We start from the raw sequence: 17,867 nt of genomic DNA, 5'->3' as shown, positions 1-17,867 counted from the left end.
CTATAAAGCCATGAAACTTTACTGTGATAGTTAAACTTCTATGCACATCATTTCGAAGCCTGAATTTTATGGAAGGACAAAACATATAAAGATTGATTCTTATTTAATTAAAGAAAAGGTGCAATGTAATGAGATTGTCAGCTCTAATGATCAATCAGTTAGCTAGCAGGTAGCAGATTGCAAATTTGCTGACCAAATCATTAAGAGGGTTTAGGAATCAATGCATTTGTAAGAAGCTAGAGTCTTGGGATCCATATATAAATATATAATTGATGAGGGTGTGTTTGTAATACTTTGTACTCTATAAATAACATTTGTATAATGTAGTGAGAGATAAGCTAAGGTTGTTCATTGAGAATAATTCCCCATCACGATCCTTTTGTCTTCCAGTGAGCATCATGCCTTTGCTCATGGGCATGATCCTTAACTTGATTTTTGATAGTTTGGTATGTTTATGCTTATTTATTGAAGTGTAAATCTATAAACTGTGTTGTTTTCTAGTAGGTAAGTGGCAAGCTATCAAAACACAATCCCCCATGCGTTTGGGCCATAATTCAAGCATCCAGTTCGATCATGAGTGGCTGTTAAATCAACCTTTAAATTACATATCTTCCATTCACTTAAGTTTTGGGGTGAGTGGTAAAGCAATCAAATTGCATGGATTTTCTTGATATTAGATACTTCATGGTGTGAATTTCTCTTGCCTTTGGTTTTTGAAGGAACAGGATGCAGAATGACACAACAAAAAAAAAATATTTAACATATATCCTCAAATTGATCACTAGAATAGAAACAGTAAAATTTTCAGAATTTATTTCAGTTTGTTTCTATTTTTTTAAGTATGGATTTCGTGGACCAACTAGCAAAGATTATTATGGTAAACATCTTTTAACAATTTCTATTAACATAGAAGAGGTGCATATCCAATCTTTTCAAGCTTCCATAATTTATGAAATTCATTTGATGTATGGATTTTCTGTCGATTTCTTATTTCTGGTGTTTTTAACAAGAACATCTTCCATATGGCAGGACTTGCCTGTATTCTGGAGTTATTGTCGGAACCTGTATATATACTTTCACAAAATTTTCTTCTTCTTAAGCTACGATTGATAGTTGAAACTGCAGCTACTCTCCTACGGTGTATGACTACCTACATCCTGATTTTTAGAAAACCTAATCTGGTAAGGTCATAACTTTCCTCTTGTCCTATACAATATTTATAGATGTAGGTATTAGAAAAAACATTATGTGAACTTAATATTATTTATATGTGTGTGTATCTCTTTCAAACATGCTGTTTTTTGTAGAGAATTTTTCTGATAGTTGTCTCATCTTCAATCTTTTCACTTCATTATCAGAGGTGCAACCTAAAATGCAATTTATATCCATTTCTTTTGGGTTTGTTTATTTTCTATCTGATTTATCTGATTCAAAGTGAAGCTTCTTTTCACTTAGATGGAGAAGAATACATTAAACTCATTTATTTCCTTTTTCCCCTGATTGTTTTTACTCATTCTCATTTCTTTGTATCATCTTTTCTTATACTCACCTATCTTTTTTTTCCCTTTTCTTTTGTGGGCTTGATGAGTTCATTGGGGTGTCATGTTGGCCTAAGCACACATTCCATTTCACAAGTGTTAGTGTGTCCAAACATGTTTAGGAGCTGCATCCCTATTGTAACCTAGCTTACATAGGCATGACTAACTAGGGCCATGCACGAACTTTTGCTTCCTACAGTTCCATATGTGCAATATTGCGCCTTCAATAAAATCTAGCTTTCACTTTATTTTGCATCAAATATTGGTAGATGGTGAGCCAACAACTATTGTAGGCTATGAATTAGAGGGAGAGGAGAGTTGTTACTTTGGGTATATCTTTATATGTTTGGGAGCTTGAAGTGAGCCAACTTGCTTTCTCCATTAGTTTGAGAAGTCTTTGTTATATACATTGTTGTATTCAATTTTTTAGCTTCATGTTTGGACATGGATTCTCCATAGATGTAAGCTTTAGACAAACCTTTTTTTGTGCTTATTGCCCTTTGTTCGAGGTTGTGACTTGTATTTGTATATGTGAGTAGTGAATTGCTTCTACATGAGAGGCAAAGATTCTAATCATGTGACTTCTTAGTGGATTAATTTTCTTGTGAATTAGTGCTATGTCTAAGGGTGCCTTTACCTCTGAGGGAAAAAATCGTTGTTGAGCCATGTCACAATTTCCCATTTTCATTATCTCTCCTTTCTAAAATAAATTAAGCAAAGTCTCCCCTCTATTTTTAGTAAACTCTTCTTTATATTTTAATAATTTAGATATTGACAAAAGGTTTAGCACCTTCAATATTTGACTACAATATCAACTACACTAAATTAATACCATCTCACGAGAAAATTACATTCACTGAGGCAAAAATCAAAAGGGTGCTCCTTTTTATTGGAATTGTCAAAAGCGACTCCTTTTTCATTATCATCAAAAGCACACCCCATCCAATATTTTATCTTGAAAATACTCTTGTCACAACTGTGAGACATAACTTCTACAAGTTGTAACAACTCTGACTTGCAGCTACTACGTGTGGTAGTCAACTTTGGTTAAATTAAACCGTGGTCAAATTGCTCCAGCTTAATCAAAATTGTTACCCATAAAATAGTTTTATATCAAAATATTATTTACTAACTCACTTAAAATTGCTTAAACTTGATCAAAATTGCTTCAACTCAATCAAAATCGCTTAAATACTGCGGTAGCAATTATGATCCATAGTTGCTACCCATTGTAGTAGCTATGATATGTAGCTGCTACGATAATATTAAGTGATTTTGATTAAAGTGGTGATTTTGATCAAGTCTATGTAGTAGCAGCTATACCCCGTAGTTGCTGCAATAATGTTGGAATAAAGGTATTCTCAGGATAAAATATTAGATGTGGTGTTATTTTGCTTTATTGTTTTTGAAAAAGGGGCACCCTTTTGATGGCACCAATAAAAGGGGTGCCCTTTTGATTTTTGCCCTTAAAAATTCACCACTACCTCCCGAAGGGGTATTTGAGAAGGAGAAAGATAGTAGACATTCGAGTGTGACTCACCGATGAGTCATAGGTCGTGGAGTAAGAACGAAGGTTCTGAACCATGTATATCTTCTGGTTAGCATTGGGATACATTGACTTGCCTTATGTTGTCATTTCCACTGCTAATTGTATTTGTGTGATCTGGCTAAGTCATCAAGTTATTTGCAAGAGCAGAAAGTTTTAATTTGCAACTCAATTGCTATTCACCTCTCTCTAGCAATTTCCTAAAGGTCCTAACATTAAGACCATTAATATATGTATACGTCAAGGTTTAAAATCTTCTTCAACATTGAAGTTTTATGTTCAATTGAAATGAGACCTGCAAAATTGTATAGCCTCATACGTTTAAAGTATCATTCTATTTCTCACTTTTGGTCACTAGCTAGAATTGTATAGCTTAACACTATGTTGTGTTGATATTCAATGCACTTGGGACATACATTAAAGTATGCCTAGATGAATTTTGATCATTTTTATTCTTGTAATGCTCTTTTATTTAGTTTATTTACTTAAAGAGTAGCTTGGTGCATGAAGCTCTTGCTGTCCCGGGGAATGGTCGGACCACATTGGATTTATTATATGCAAGCTTATTCTGCATTGCAGGAGGTTGTTTTCACGACTCAAACACGTGACCACAAGGTCATATAACAACTTTACCATCACATCAATGCTCCCCTTCATTTAGTTTATTTACTTGTTAAAATAAAATTAACACTTGGTTAATTAAATCTTATTGTATTAAACATGTTTTAACATGTGTTCTGAGATTAATTTAGATTAGTTTTTAATTCTCTTTCATTTAGATTTTGTACTTCTAATAAGGCCGTATCAATTTTTAATTGAAATAGAAAATGACTTTACTCAATTTTATTTCAATCTTTGTTAAAGATTAATTCATATAAGCTCACTCTTGTAATTTTACACTTGTTTACTTATAAAATCGAAATTATATAAATTAAATTAAATTAAAATTTTGGAGAAATAAGCTAAAATTAATAATAATTATATTTATTCATCTTCCCACATGCCGAAATTAGGGGTGTGAATTAGCTGAGCCGAGCTTAGCTATGTTTAAGTTTGTTTATTAAGAATCTTATCGAGCTCATGCTGCTCGAGCTTTTTATCAAACTTAACTTACAATATATTTGTGCTTATAAATTAGGTTAAACATTTGTCTAATACAAGAAGCACTTATTATTATTATTATTATTATTATTATTACTAACATATTATGAATAATTTAAGATTATAAAAATTTATAGATAACTTTATTTTTTATGTATTTAAAATAAAAAAAGAAATAAATTCATAATTTAATTTTACACAAGTTAAAAATAAGTTTATTTATAAATTGTTCATAAACGTTAATGAACCAAGCTTACTAGTGTTCAAGCTTGATTATTTTGTATATTTGTTTATTATTGGACAAACATAAACAAGCTTTATTGAATCAAACATCAAGCTTCAAGCTTGTTGACAAACATTGGGTTCATTTACAACCCTAGCCGAAATATGCCAAGGCTTGTCGAGTGTCGGTATGATGGCTTAAGCAGGATGAGAGATTATTCATGTTGATCACTATTGGGTTTTCATAGTTAGTGGAATTGTATATTTTGACCATGCCGAACTTGAAACTATGATACATATAGATCTCAACAAGACGTTTGAGTATTACTCACGATGTTACTGCTTGTCTTACTTGTGTTCCTAGGATCTTTAAAAGATTTTTCCTACACAAATTAGATCTTTGGCAATGTTTTTAAATGCTTAAACAATCATGATATTAGTAAATACTATGTTTTGATATTATAACTTCAGAAATGTTACCTTATACCTTAATGCAAGGTTTGATAATTTCCAAATTCAAAAAATACATCTTGAGAAGTTCCTTCTGGATGATTTCTTAGAAGATAATGATGCAATAACATATGCAGTAAACATAATGAACTATATAAAGTATGCTGGTATACTTAATTGTTATCGACTTACTATTATATATAATAACATTTTATTTGTCAAGACAAAATGATGTTTAGATCTAGCTATGATCTTTGATGGATTGACAAAATGATGCATAACATTTTTTTTTGTATGATTTAAATTGAGTTTACAGGGCTATTATTAGATTTTAGAAATTGAAATGATGGATTTCATAGATTGAGTGGTGCCGTGAGGAGCTTTGAACTCGGGGATGAAGCTTGAAGATAGACCCCAAGACCCATGTAATGTATTGTTGTAACCTTGGGTTTGTTTTTGGGTAGATTGATGGATTGATGTTTTGATAGCCTAAGCAGATATTAAATTACTTAGAGATTAATTTCTATTGAAGCCTCGTGACTTAGCTGTGTTTCCAGACAATTTTTATTTTCAGACTGTAGGATAGCTTATGTGGCTATAAACTAACCGAAGGTTCTGCCAGACTGCATTGGAGTGCTAATTGACTGGAAGGCTAGTTGAGGAATAAAATGTTACTATTTGAAGAGTGGTTCTGGTTGTGCTTCTTGCTATCAAGTTCTCAAATTATATCTGAGAGCTTACATCAAGATCAATGCTTCAATTCATTTATTCAAGCTCTATCAATAACTGTGTTCCTTTTCGCTTGCTTCATTTCATCTCTTAGGGAGATTGTGAGGAGTTGTTTAAGCTCTCATGCTTATCTTGTGATTCTTCTTGAGTCTTCTATTTCATTTCCATGTTGGTTTGTGCATTATAAAGAGTTCTCTAGCTTTAGAGGTCTTATCTTTGAGTGAAGTCCCATTGATTTGGTCAAGATTTTTAGTTTGTGAGGTATCATACTCGATTTGTAGAGGCTTACTACATTGCCTTATTTATAGAACTTAGTAAAAAATTGACAGTTACACACTTGGCGCATTATTGACTGAGTAGAAGCAGGGTCTCGAAACCTCATTATATTATTGTGTTAGCATTATGTCGATTTCTTATTTATTTCAGCTACATCTATATTGACTTTCATATTTTGATGACACATGCATACTTGAATTTGACAATTATATTTAAGTTTTGAGCCTTGCAAAAAATCATGAGAAAAGTTAACCATCTATTAACCCCCTTTTAACTGATTCGGTCCTACACTATTTTCCATTTTATGTTTCTATTTTTTTTGTTTCTCTTCCTCTTCTTTGAAGTTATCATATTCAAATGGTATTTTTCATTGTTGACTTGGCACCAATTTTAGGATAAGTACCTTATAGCTATTTCTCATTGATGCACCTTACTTTCTAAGAAAGCTCTTGCTAATGCTTGCAGGAAAAGGGGATTGTATTTGCTTTATCTCAAGCTTCCTATGGTTCCTGCTTGTTGTTGGGCTACTGGGCTTATTTTCTGCTCTCCCGCACTGTTAGATATTCTGATCTTTTTCCCTTTAGGTTTGACATTTTCATTTGCAAGTTCTATTATTGATAATTATTGTCTGTTCAAATATAATAATTGTTGAATCTTAACATGAAATGTTGTCAGAATTTCAAACTTTTACTTTGACAAATATCTTCTGAAGATGTGCTTATTGTTCACTGGGCAATCTTTTCAAAAGTTGATTCTACAAGAAGGGGAAAAGATGGTACTAGTATGGTTGGATACACCATATAACCAAGCTGTTTATGGGCTAGTTGATAAATTAGGTACTCATCTACTTGATAAAAACAACTAAGTTCCTTGACAAGCAGGTCTAGTACCCATTGCAGTTTTATTGAATATTTGAGATCAGTATATAAGCTGCCTTTAAACATAACTATAATGCAGGAAGTCTAGTTGTGCGAATGATATTTTTACCTTTTGAGGAGAGCTCCTTTTCTACATTTGCCAAGATGGCATCAGGTCAGCATTTTCAAAACTGAAATTGTCACTGTATTTTTTTTTTCCTCTGGAGTACCTCATCAATGACCATTTTTCCCATTATATTGGGATTATCTATGATCTAGATTTATATAACAAAAAATCATATTATTCACTGTCCGTTGGTTCCTTGGTGCCTCATCAATTTTTCCAGTTGAGAGTTCTCTATTGGAATGGATCCTTGGTTCTTAGGGCCTTGTGTTCTGGAAATAACCTTAGGAAATTACATATATTTGATCATTAAATCCCATTTTGATGGGAGTTCCATATTGTGCATGTTCAGTCCTTTGGATTTAATTTAATATTACTATAGCATCTACTATTTGCTTCTCTAACCAAAGATGGTATAAGATCATATAATTTGATACCTCCAAGTTTTAATTCTTTTTTGTTTTCATTCACTTATATTGGGCAGTAGAGTTGATGACATTATCCATTATCCTTGCCTCTGCCAGCAAGACAACTCAGAAATGCATGAACTGCATACGAATTGATATTAAAGTGTCAGTTTCGATTTTATATCATTGATAATGAAGATGTGCTAAAGATCTGGAGCACATATTGGTTTGTTGCACAACTATAATTTATCACTATTATGTTAATGATTTTTACAAATAACTTAGTTTGCTCCCATAATTGTTTCTATCTCGCTAGCTTGTTAGTTTTTTGCGGTAAGATGAAAATTTTAGGTGGTCTTGTTGCCAACCTTGGCTTCCATAGCTTTCTTCCTGTCACATAGACAATTCTCAAGGTTTTTTTTTGCTGCTTCTGTAATATTTTAGTCGCTATTGACCAAAGTTTAAAATCTCATACTGTATTGGAGCTACTTTATGACTATAATAATATAATTTGTATATTGTGTTGTGTTAACACTTTGTCATGATTCCAAAATAAACTCTAATAAGTTTTAATCCTATATTCCTCATCCACTCTTGTTTACCTTCAAATATGCCTTTAACAATTTTGAATACACAACAACCATCAAACCTTTATCCCATTAAGTGATGTCAGCTATATAAAACCTCCTACGCCATTAGATTCTATCCGCGCTACTAGATCCTCATTTATATTTAAAAGAATTTTACTCTATTTTATTGTTGCTAAGCAAGTCTTCTTTGATTTTTCTCTTTCTTGATTAATGTCTGTATTTATTATGGTCGTATATCATCTAATTGGAGCATTTATTGATTGCCTATGTATATGTTTATATCACAATTTTCTCATCTAATGTTCTCATTTTTTATTTTGTCCATTTCGTATGTTCAAACATCTACTTTAACATCCTCATTTTTGTGACTCTCATCATCTGCCAGTGTGCTCACTTCATAGTTTAATATTAAACTTCATATTACATAATCGTTATTTTTTTTTAACTATTAAGTTTTGGAGGTGTCTTATAATCACAAAGAACACCTAACACCTTTCTCCATTTCAACCATCTTGCTTGTATTTAATGTTAAACTTCATGTCGACTCCTCTATCCTTTTGTAAAGCAATCCTAGATACTTAAAGTTCTCAATTTTATATAACTCATTATTTCTTATCCTAGCCATTTCCTTGCTATGTCTAATATTATTAAATATAAATTCTATATATTCACTCTTTACTCTACTAAGCCTCTTTTACTTCTAGTGCTTTTTGTTATGATTCGAGCTTAACATTTACTCCACGTGGCTCACCAAACAAAACAATTTCAACCACAAACAATATGCACCTTGGTAATTCATCTTGGATGAATCTAATGAGTTTATAATGTATAAAAATATATAAATTTAGAGTTGATCTTTGGTGAAACCTTATCTTTATAAAAAATGCTTCGGTTGATGTGTCTGGAGTCTTGACTTTTGTCATTGCATCCTCATTTTCAATATATGTTATGCTAAAATCTTTCTTTTCTATAGTTCTCTGCATTATCTTTCTCGAAACTCTACCCTAAGTTTTTCCTAAGTCAATGAATATCATATGTAAGTTTTGTTTATTTTCTCGATACTTCCAATTGTTTTTTTTTTGATACTTTTCTATTAGTTGCCTGGGAATATATAACTTTTATCGTTGACCTTTCATGCTTGAATCTAAATTGATTGTTAGTCTCCTTGGTCTTCTTCTTTAATTTGTTTTCGATCACTCTTTACCAAAATTTTATAGTATAACTCATTAGCTTAATAACCCTATAATTCATACAATTTTGTAGATCTCCTTTGTTTTTATAGGGGACTAAAGTTCTTATCCTCTGCTAATCTGATATTTTTTTTTTCGTTTTTAATATCAAGTTTAATAATTTGATAAGTCATTCAATACCTTATTGCCCTAGATGATTCCATACTTCTATTAGAAAGAGCTATGACTTGGTGAAGATATCAATAATTTGTTCTTCTACACAAATCTAAGAGATAATTGTTGAGTTGTCATACGTTTTCGAACAAAATGAAAATCAATTTCCATATGTTTTGTACATGTATTAAAGATTGAATTTGCTGTAAAATATACGCCTCCAATATTGTCACACTAAATTTTTAGTACAACTTTGTACGCAAGTTCAGAAAGAAGTGATTGAAGTCAAATAATTTCAGACGTTGTATTGGCTATAACTTTATATTTAGCCTCAGTCTTGAATGACATATTGTAGGTTTTACTTTTTCGAATGCCATGAGATAAGGTTTTGTCCCATAAATATTGCATATCCATCTTTGAGATAACGAAGTATTCTTCGCACCTTCCTAATTTTGTTGAGTAGGAGTATGCATGAACTGACAAACACGATTTACTGTAAAAGTAATATCAGGTTGCGTGATAGTGACATATTATAAAGCTTCAATAATGCTTCGATATATTTGGGATCAGACATAGCAGGAGAGGATGAAGATACAGAAAAATTGTTTAGAGCAATTGGTGTGGAGACCGAACGTGCTCCATCCATTTTAGCCCTATGAAGAAGCCCAATATATTTGTTTTGAGTGAGGAGACATCCTTTATCATGTGGGATAAGTTCAATACCAAGGAAGAAACGAGCATTACCTAAATCTTGAATAGAAAATTTTTGATTGAAATGACTTAATACAGTTGTGCTATCCTTGTGATCATTGATATTAAAATATCTTCCACCTAAATAAGAAAAATATCAGATCCATCATTATATTTGTACAATAGAGAAGAGTCTGTCTTTGATCCAGAAAATACTTAAGTATGTAACCAATTAGATAACCTATAAAACCATGCACGAGGAGCTTATCAAAAACCATATAAAGATTTCTCTAGTTGACAAATATGAGATGAAAATTGTGGATGAATAAACCGAGGTAGTTGCTCAATAAATACAATTTCGGCAAGATGACTATGAAGAAATGCATTCGAAACATCTAATTGTTGTATAGGCCAATTAGAACTAACAACTATTGATAACAATAATCTGACAGATGTAATTTTGATGACTAGGCTAAAGGTGTCATTGAAGTCAATACCTAGTTGTTTACTAAATTCTTTGGCTACAAGTCGAGCTTTGTACCGTTCAAGAGAACCATCAGCTCGATGCTTAAGAAGGAAAACCTATTTAGAGTCCACAACATTCATAGAGGGAGTGCGAGGAACTAGACTCCATATTCTATTATGAAGAAGTGTATCAAATTCTGTAGTCATTGCACTACGCCAATTTGGATCCTTGTTTGCTTGTGAAAAACAAGTTGGTTCAACATATTTTGAAGAGGCTACTAGAGCTCGTGGAAGAGGATATTGGGTTGCCATTGGTGGACATCATGTATAAATGTCACTTACGGAACCATGCGACAAGGAGCATCATCATCCGAGTCACTTGTTAATGGCAATGATGAAGTAGATCGACGGAATTGCATTATCTGAGGATCCAGAAATGGAAAGCATATTATCTTTGACTAGTGAGGCTTCTGAGTTGCATCTTGCTCTTGTTGGAGTCGCTACTTGAGGTGATTCGGATGGTATAGGGGAATTATTATAGGGCTCTGGAGCAGGACCTAAGATGTCATCACTTCTGATTTAATATCTTTTCTAGTTGAACAAATCAGATGTCTTAGATTTGGTACAATATTAGGTGCTAAAAGAAATGTGCCACTTGTATCTAGAGGAGAGATTGAAAAATCTGCTGAAAAAAGAAATAGAGACTCATCAAAATTAACATGTCATGAATTATATAACCGTCCAGTTGGTATATGTAAGCAACGATACCCATTATGCATATTACTATAACCAAGAAAAATACATACTGATGAACGAGAATCAAGTTTGCGTTTAGAATAGGAGCGTAACTACGTATAACATGTACAACTAAAAATTTGAAGAAAAGTGTAGTTTTTCCAAAGGACACTTGTGATTGAGTAATGGGGTAGGCTTCATCCCAAAATTTACGTGGAACTGATGCATGATGGAAAAGAGCTAAGGCATTTTGCTCTGGAATGTGAGGGCAAGAGACTCGATGAATAATTCAACAAGAGACAAGATGATGATGAAGCGCTTGATATTTGCCTCTCAAATCAGAATGAAGAGAAAGTATTTTGCAATTAAAATATCGTTCAACTTGTTTTTGAAAATCACAATAGAGCTAAGTATATTTACTAAAATGATCAATGAAGGTAACATAATATAGGAAACTTCAATTAGATTAGGTGTAGGGCGCCAAATATTTGAATGAATTATTTCAAGTGGAAAATTAGAAACACGGTCGGATGAAGAGAAATGTAATTTATGACTTTCAGATTCTATGCAAACCTTACATGAATAAGATGTAGAGAAAGTAAAGGAAGTAGGTAAATCGTACTTATTTATGATTGACTATACAATATGAAGGGAAGGATGACCAAGTCGGGCATGCTAAGTTGGTTTATTTCTGTGTTCATCAATAAAAGCTTTAATTGAAGAACTTTGAAGTAGAGGACATTTTTGATTCCATCATTAAATACGGTTGTATTTATTCTTTTGTCTTTTATAAGATAATAGTTATGATGAAATTAAAAAAGACATTGTTATCAAGATAAAACTGATGTGTGGAGAGCAAATTTTATGAAATAGATGGAACATGAAAGATGTTGCCCATGTGAAAAGTATGATTGGATAAATGAATGTATGTCTTTCCAAGATTAGTAATTTGTAAATCTAAGTCATTGTCTGCTTGCACCGTATTTGAACCATAGTACGACAATACTTTTGGAAGGATATTATAGTGTGATGTGATATGATGAGTTGCTGCAGTGTCAATATACGATTTAGTAGATAAAAAACTCCGGTGGTTTACCAAGAATAGGTATAGACAATAGCACTTTAGGATAAGTACATGAAACAGTTGATTGTCTTAAAGTTGAAGGACCACCGATGAAAGTTGTGTCGAATCTTTTAGGACATTGAATACCAATATGTCCAATAATTTGGAGATAGATTTGACATCTTCGAATATCTGATATCGAAAATAAAAGCAAAAGGGAAAAAGAAAAGGAGAGAAGATAAAAGCAAAAGGAAAAGGAGAGAAGAAAGGAAGAGCCAGGCAGAGCAAAAAAGAATAAAGGCTAAAGTTTTTTTTTTCCTTTTTGCTTGCTGGAAAAGAAAGAAAAAGAAGAGGGGAAAAAAAAAATCAGAAATAGAGACTGTTATAATGCGGTGAGAAAAGTCAAAAGGAAAACTGCACCAACTCCACCAACTTGTTGAACATTGCTGACGACGGAAGAACTATAAACAGTAGTTTTCAGAAGTGAAGGAAACCGCAACAGCAAAATTTGAGCCATTCCAAGATAAGATGATCACACTCGAGTTTGAGAGCAGTGATTGATGTCCGTGCAGAGATGAAGGGCTGCAAGGAAAGGGATGGATGTTGAGAAAAGAAACAGAGAGGAGATTAATTGTTGGTGATGTTGCGTGCAGCGAAGGAAGAAGAGCTATGACTCTGATACCATGTTAGAAAAGTAATTGGACAGAAAGAGGGAAAGATGAAAATAATAAATTTATGGAATTGTTGATCGAGCCTCCTATCTTAACACTCTTTACTGAGAGAAAACATAGACATATAGTTGAAACTGCCTTAGCTCTTCTCTATCATGCATTCGTTCCGTGTAAATTTTGGGATGAAGCTGTTTGTATTGCAGAGTATCTTATAAAATCTATTCTAATAATTGTGTCTTAATATTAATTCAGCTTGACACGGTCGTATTGGATAATTCTCTTTTAACGAGCACAATCACTTTTTCATGTAATACTTTTGAAGTTTGAATTTTTTTAATAAAAATTTAAATTTCAATACTTCTCTTATTTGCTTAAATTACCTAAGTTAAGTTAGTCATCTAAATCTTCATTAAAAAATTGATAAAAATAGCTCTGCCATGGCTTCTTCATTTCCTCATCCTTCACTAGTACAATTCATTTTTAATGCAAACAATTTTGAATAAACATGCTGAAAAAAAAATACTAGATATTACTTGAATGCATTTTGATGCATGCTGAAACATGCTGAATGTGGATATGGTATGATACTCATTGGGTATGATCAACACAAAGCAATTGTCCATGCTGATATGTATTTGAATTTGTTAATTTGTCAATACTGTCCTTCCCAACATGCTATGAAATTTCAAACCATGCTATTGATTATATCCATACTTCACTATTTACAAATGTGCTACTTTTAGAGAATTGATTTACATATCATCTAATTGTCTCTATGCACTTTTAGGAATTTAAATTTTGTATTAGAAGATTATATTTTTTTATCAGTAAGATATCTTTCCTTACTAACAGGCGAGTCATCTCAAAGGATTGTCAGGTTAGGGAATTCCCTGATGGAAGCTCTCAAGCTTGTTATGTTGATTGGTATGGTCTAGTTCATTTGCAGCTACTTTTTGTGAATTCTAGTCTCCGATTAGTATTGGGATTTAATTGTTTAACGCTTATTTGATGCTGTTTGTGACCAATTTTTGTTGATAATTTCCTTCCCCTTAAAAAGTCAAATTAAAGCAGTTATTATTTTGAATGAGGAAAACTTGTCACTTCCTGGAGTCGAGGCTAACCTGATTGATGTTAGTATTTGCATCAAATTCTTTTTTCATCTTCCAGGTAAAATAAAGGAATATTAAAAATTCAATATTAAGACCGTAGGAACATATAATTTTGTCAACTTGTAAGCTTAAGGTGGATGCCATCATCCATACTAGTGCTTAAAATGTTGATATTGAATGAACCTTTCTGAATGTCTTAGAAAAAAAATCAGAAACCTTATTTGTAGGAGAAATTGTAAAAACGAACCATCCAAATAAGTGAATTTATCTCTACCATGTGCTTAAGGACCACATTTTTCATGTCCAAATATCAAATGAATGCTTACCATAAAGTGATTCCAAAGACAACACTTAAGCTTTTTGAAAATTAGAATGCCTATTTCGTACAACACTTGTTGTACAGTAGAGTGGACGCTAATATAATCTTCCTCAATCCTCATACTTTACGAACTCTTAGCATCTATTGCATGTCAAGTGCTTCAATTTTCCCACACTACAAATTTAGCTGCTAAGTTGGATCTTAGTAGTGCTTATCTGCCGTTTTTGTTTTTCTATTAATGGTTGCAGGCCTTTTGGTGATGGCATTTGGTCCAAGCTATTCATTTACTCTGATAAGACTTCTCTATGGGAGCAAATGGAGTGATGGAGAAGCACCAGCTGCTCTCCGTTATTATTTCCTTTATGTTGTTACCTTAGCTATGAATGGTTGGTAATTCATTTATTACACAAATGAAATTGTTTCCACTTCCTACATTCTGATGACTGTGATATTATATGTCGTTGACTTCTTGCGCTTATGCTCTTCATAACTCAGATAGCTAATTTAACTGAACTTAACAGAAAAGAAAAATGTTGCCAGCTCAAAAGCATGAAAGATGAAGGTCTCTCATGCATACAGGAAACTATTACAAATATTTAAGGATTTAAACTTAAACACTTGGATGGAACTCTATCATAACATGCAAAACTTACCGGGGACTATTACAGTCCTAACACTAGCGAGTTGACTGTTATATATTTACATCTTTATTTAGTTTGATACTTCATTGTACTTGTTGAAATAAACAAATTTCGATAGAAATTTTAAGTTATTTTAATTATAAAGTGGCTATGCACTTTTTTCTTTAATGTTTTGCATTTCTTTCACTCCTTTTCTTTTGTCTTTTTCTAGAACCCAGTAGTACAAAGTATGATCATTTGCACATAGCATATATTTATTAACATACAAGGATAGACAGTCCATAATTATTGTTCAACAACTATTGCTTTTGTTCAACAAGAATCATCACATCTGGAAAGTCAATTATAAGCACTATAAACATGCAAATTCTTGTTAAACCAGTGGCACATAACAAGGTTGCTTAAATTTTGTCATCAGTGAGCTTCATTGAGCATTTATTAAGAGATGTCTCAGCTCAAGTTTCAGAATTTTTTTTCTGTGCTTTTTCTTGACCGTTAACAAAAGTTTGTACTAGCATCACAACCTAAGGTTTTATTTACCTTTCAACATTTTGTAACTGTATATGAAATATTGTTAAGACTCATATCTTAAGTCTTGATTTTGCTGACGGTTATAGTTTTCTTATTGTAGGAACATCGGAAGCTTTTCTTCATGCGATTGCTAATGAGAGACAAATTCAGAAGTCAAACAATCTAATGTTTGTATTCTCTGGTATTTATGTAGCACTAAACATCATCATGGTTCGATCTGCTGGAGCAATTGGCTTAATTGCTGCTAATTCATTAAGTATCCTTCATAACGAATTTCCTCCATCAATGACAGTTTGCTCACTTGGATGCATTACTTTTTATTCAAATGTAAAATGGACAAAAGGTGCTACCTATTATGTGTTAATGTTCCTTTTTGAACAGTACTATACCACCTTTCATTTAGGAGATGATGCATGTAAATTTCAATTGCAGTCCATGCTGATGTTTTTTAAGAGCGAAGGAATACCCTCCGAGATCATAGTTTAAACTTTTGTTCTGACTTAGAAAAAGGATATTCTGCTTGTAATTAGAGATAAAAGATTATATTTCTTATTGAAGAGTAAGACATATTTATATACAAACTAGGAACCATATTAGGAAACTATAATTAGGCTAATTTACAAATTAGCCTAATTAATACATATATATTAACTAATTTATACCAATAATATGGTAATTATTATATGCATATATAGTAACTAATATATACAAATATGGTAACTAATATATATAGATAATACTGCTCAAATTGCAATCTGGTGCACTGCATGGCAGCACAGACGAATATAGGCTTTTACTGCTCAAATGAGGCAGTTTTACTTAAAGGGAGCTTGACCAATGGGGGATGTGAGAGGATTGATAATGCAGCATTGCCTTAGCGTGAGAAAGGTTCCTCTCTAATTCTGTAGCAGTTATAAAATTCAGTTTTGTAGTTTACTAGCTATTGAGAACCTTGTACATTACTACAGGAATCCCCTGGCAAGTTCTTTTTACCAGGCAGATATTGCCTAAGCCATAAGTTTCTTATTAAGTGTGGTGAAATCATGTGGATAGACTGATCTGTAACAAGATGCTTCTAACATTATAGCGATGTTATCTAAAAGATGTTATCTTTCATTTTTTTTTTGTATTTGCAAAGTATATGCAGGAATTCAGTCATTATACTCATGAAATGTTAAGCAAATATCCAACTAATTCCAATTAGTCCTATAAAAATATTGAACTGCTTTGTGCATTTGGATTAACTGGATTAATTTTTTTCCCTTAACCATCACTAAGATATGTTTTCAAGGATAATATACTCTTTAGTATTTATCAACAACTATTTCCAGGTTTGTGGGATCTTTTAAAATGTTGGCCTGACATTATTTTTGTAAGAATTTTTGTTTTCAATTAAATGCACGTTTGTAACTTATTGAACAGGTTTCGCCTTCATTCTCCCTTTCACGGTGCTTGCCTTCTGGATGGGAAATTTTACTTCTTTCATGCATAATAACACTCGTATCTGAGAGAGTGCTCTTGGATAAGGAGAACTTTTGGCAGACTCTTCCTGCACACCTAGCTGTTGGTTTCACATGTTTCTGCATATCATCTAAAGTCATGTACGTGTTTTCCCCTTCTCCTTTTATGCCTTCTGTGGATCTTGAAAGAAACCACATCTTTCTGTGGTGCTACTTGAGTAATTGAATGATACATAATATTATCGATGGAACAGTTATAGGCGCGAGAAGCAGTTTATCAAGAAAATCATAGGTATGCATAAGCATATTGACTGAAAGAAACAGATGATGTTGGCTCTGCCGGTTATTGCTTCAAGTAGCTTCGATGTGGGTACATGTTTTCTTTCTTCTTATTTCTATTTGAATGAGATACTAACTGTTAGACTCTACATTTGCAGTCTTATCAATGAATGACATGATTCTCCTGATTGTCTTCGTAAGATCACATCGGCTATGTGATCCAACGCAACAGGTTCATTTGATCTTTGGAGTTTCACGGTAAAGTTGTGTTTGTACTTGGACAAATAATAGAAAACGAGAGTAATGGCAGACTTTCCGAGTTTTCTTCATATGGCTGGTGAGGGATAAATTTCTGATATCTTGCAGTAATGTTCTCTCGTGTCACATAGTGCCAGATATCTTTAGGAAGAGAAGTTACTATTTATTGTTGTATATTGAAGGCAGTCTTGTCTATAATTTTCAGATTTTAAATTCAACGCCTATATCTTAGTTGTCTTGTCAATTTCAGCATTCATTCAATATAGATTTTGACAGGTGAGGATTCAAAATTAGAACATTTGTATGAACCAAGAGAATTCAAAATTCGAACATCTGTATGAACCATGAGTTTTTGTATCAGGCTTAAATGTGTCTAGCCAATTGATATGAAAATATGAGTTGATTGGTGCAGTCAACTGGAATTCAAATAGAACGTCTACAGGATTTGATGGAGCAGAAATGT

The 17,867-nt window shown here is 32.6% G+C and overlaps 1 protein-coding gene across 5 annotated transcripts in view; it reads left to right on the top strand.

Moving 5' to 3' along the window:
- The window catches only part of LOC121967879 (protein RFT1 homolog), a 30,580-nt gene extending 12,945 nt beyond the window's left edge, over window positions 1-17,635 (top strand). For 3 of the 5 annotated variants that reach the window (XM_042518385.1, XM_042518381.1, XM_042518384.1), the window contains 12 exons: window positions 1,030-1,181; window positions 3,595-3,699; window positions 6,328-6,446; window positions 6,538-6,698; window positions 6,820-6,894; window positions 13,660-13,731; window positions 14,484-14,621; window positions 15,508-15,663; window positions 16,686-16,738; window positions 16,830-17,008; window positions 17,122-17,233; window positions 17,305-17,635. In XM_042518385.1, the coding sequence (XP_042374319.1) occupies window positions 1,030-1,181; window positions 3,595-3,699; window positions 6,328-6,446; window positions 6,538-6,698; window positions 6,820-6,894; window positions 13,660-13,731; window positions 14,484-14,621; window positions 15,508-15,663; window positions 16,686-16,738; window positions 16,830-17,008; window positions 17,122-17,182 (1,271 nt within the window). In that variant the 3' untranslated portion in view covers window positions 17,183-17,233; window positions 17,305-17,635. The remainder of the gene's footprint in view (window positions 1-1,029; window positions 1,182-3,594; window positions 3,700-6,327; window positions 6,447-6,537; window positions 6,699-6,819; window positions 6,895-13,659; window positions 13,732-14,483; window positions 14,622-15,507; window positions 15,664-16,685; window positions 16,739-16,829; window positions 17,009-17,121; window positions 17,234-17,304) is intronic. The other 2 variants (XM_042518382.1, XM_042518383.1) reach the window with 2 other exon arrangements.
- The last annotated feature ends 232 nt before the right edge of the window (window positions 17,636-17,867 follow it).

The sequence above is a fragment of the Zingiber officinale genome, chromosome 3B, assembly GCF_018446385.1.
Source record: "Zingiber officinale cultivar Zhangliang chromosome 3B, Zo_v1.1, whole genome shotgun sequence".
Classification (NCBI taxonomy): Eukaryota; Viridiplantae; Streptophyta; class Magnoliopsida; order Zingiberales; family Zingiberaceae; genus Zingiber; species Zingiber officinale.
Note: the sequence above shows the minus strand (reverse complement) of the source record. Positions and strands in the feature narration are given on the sequence as shown.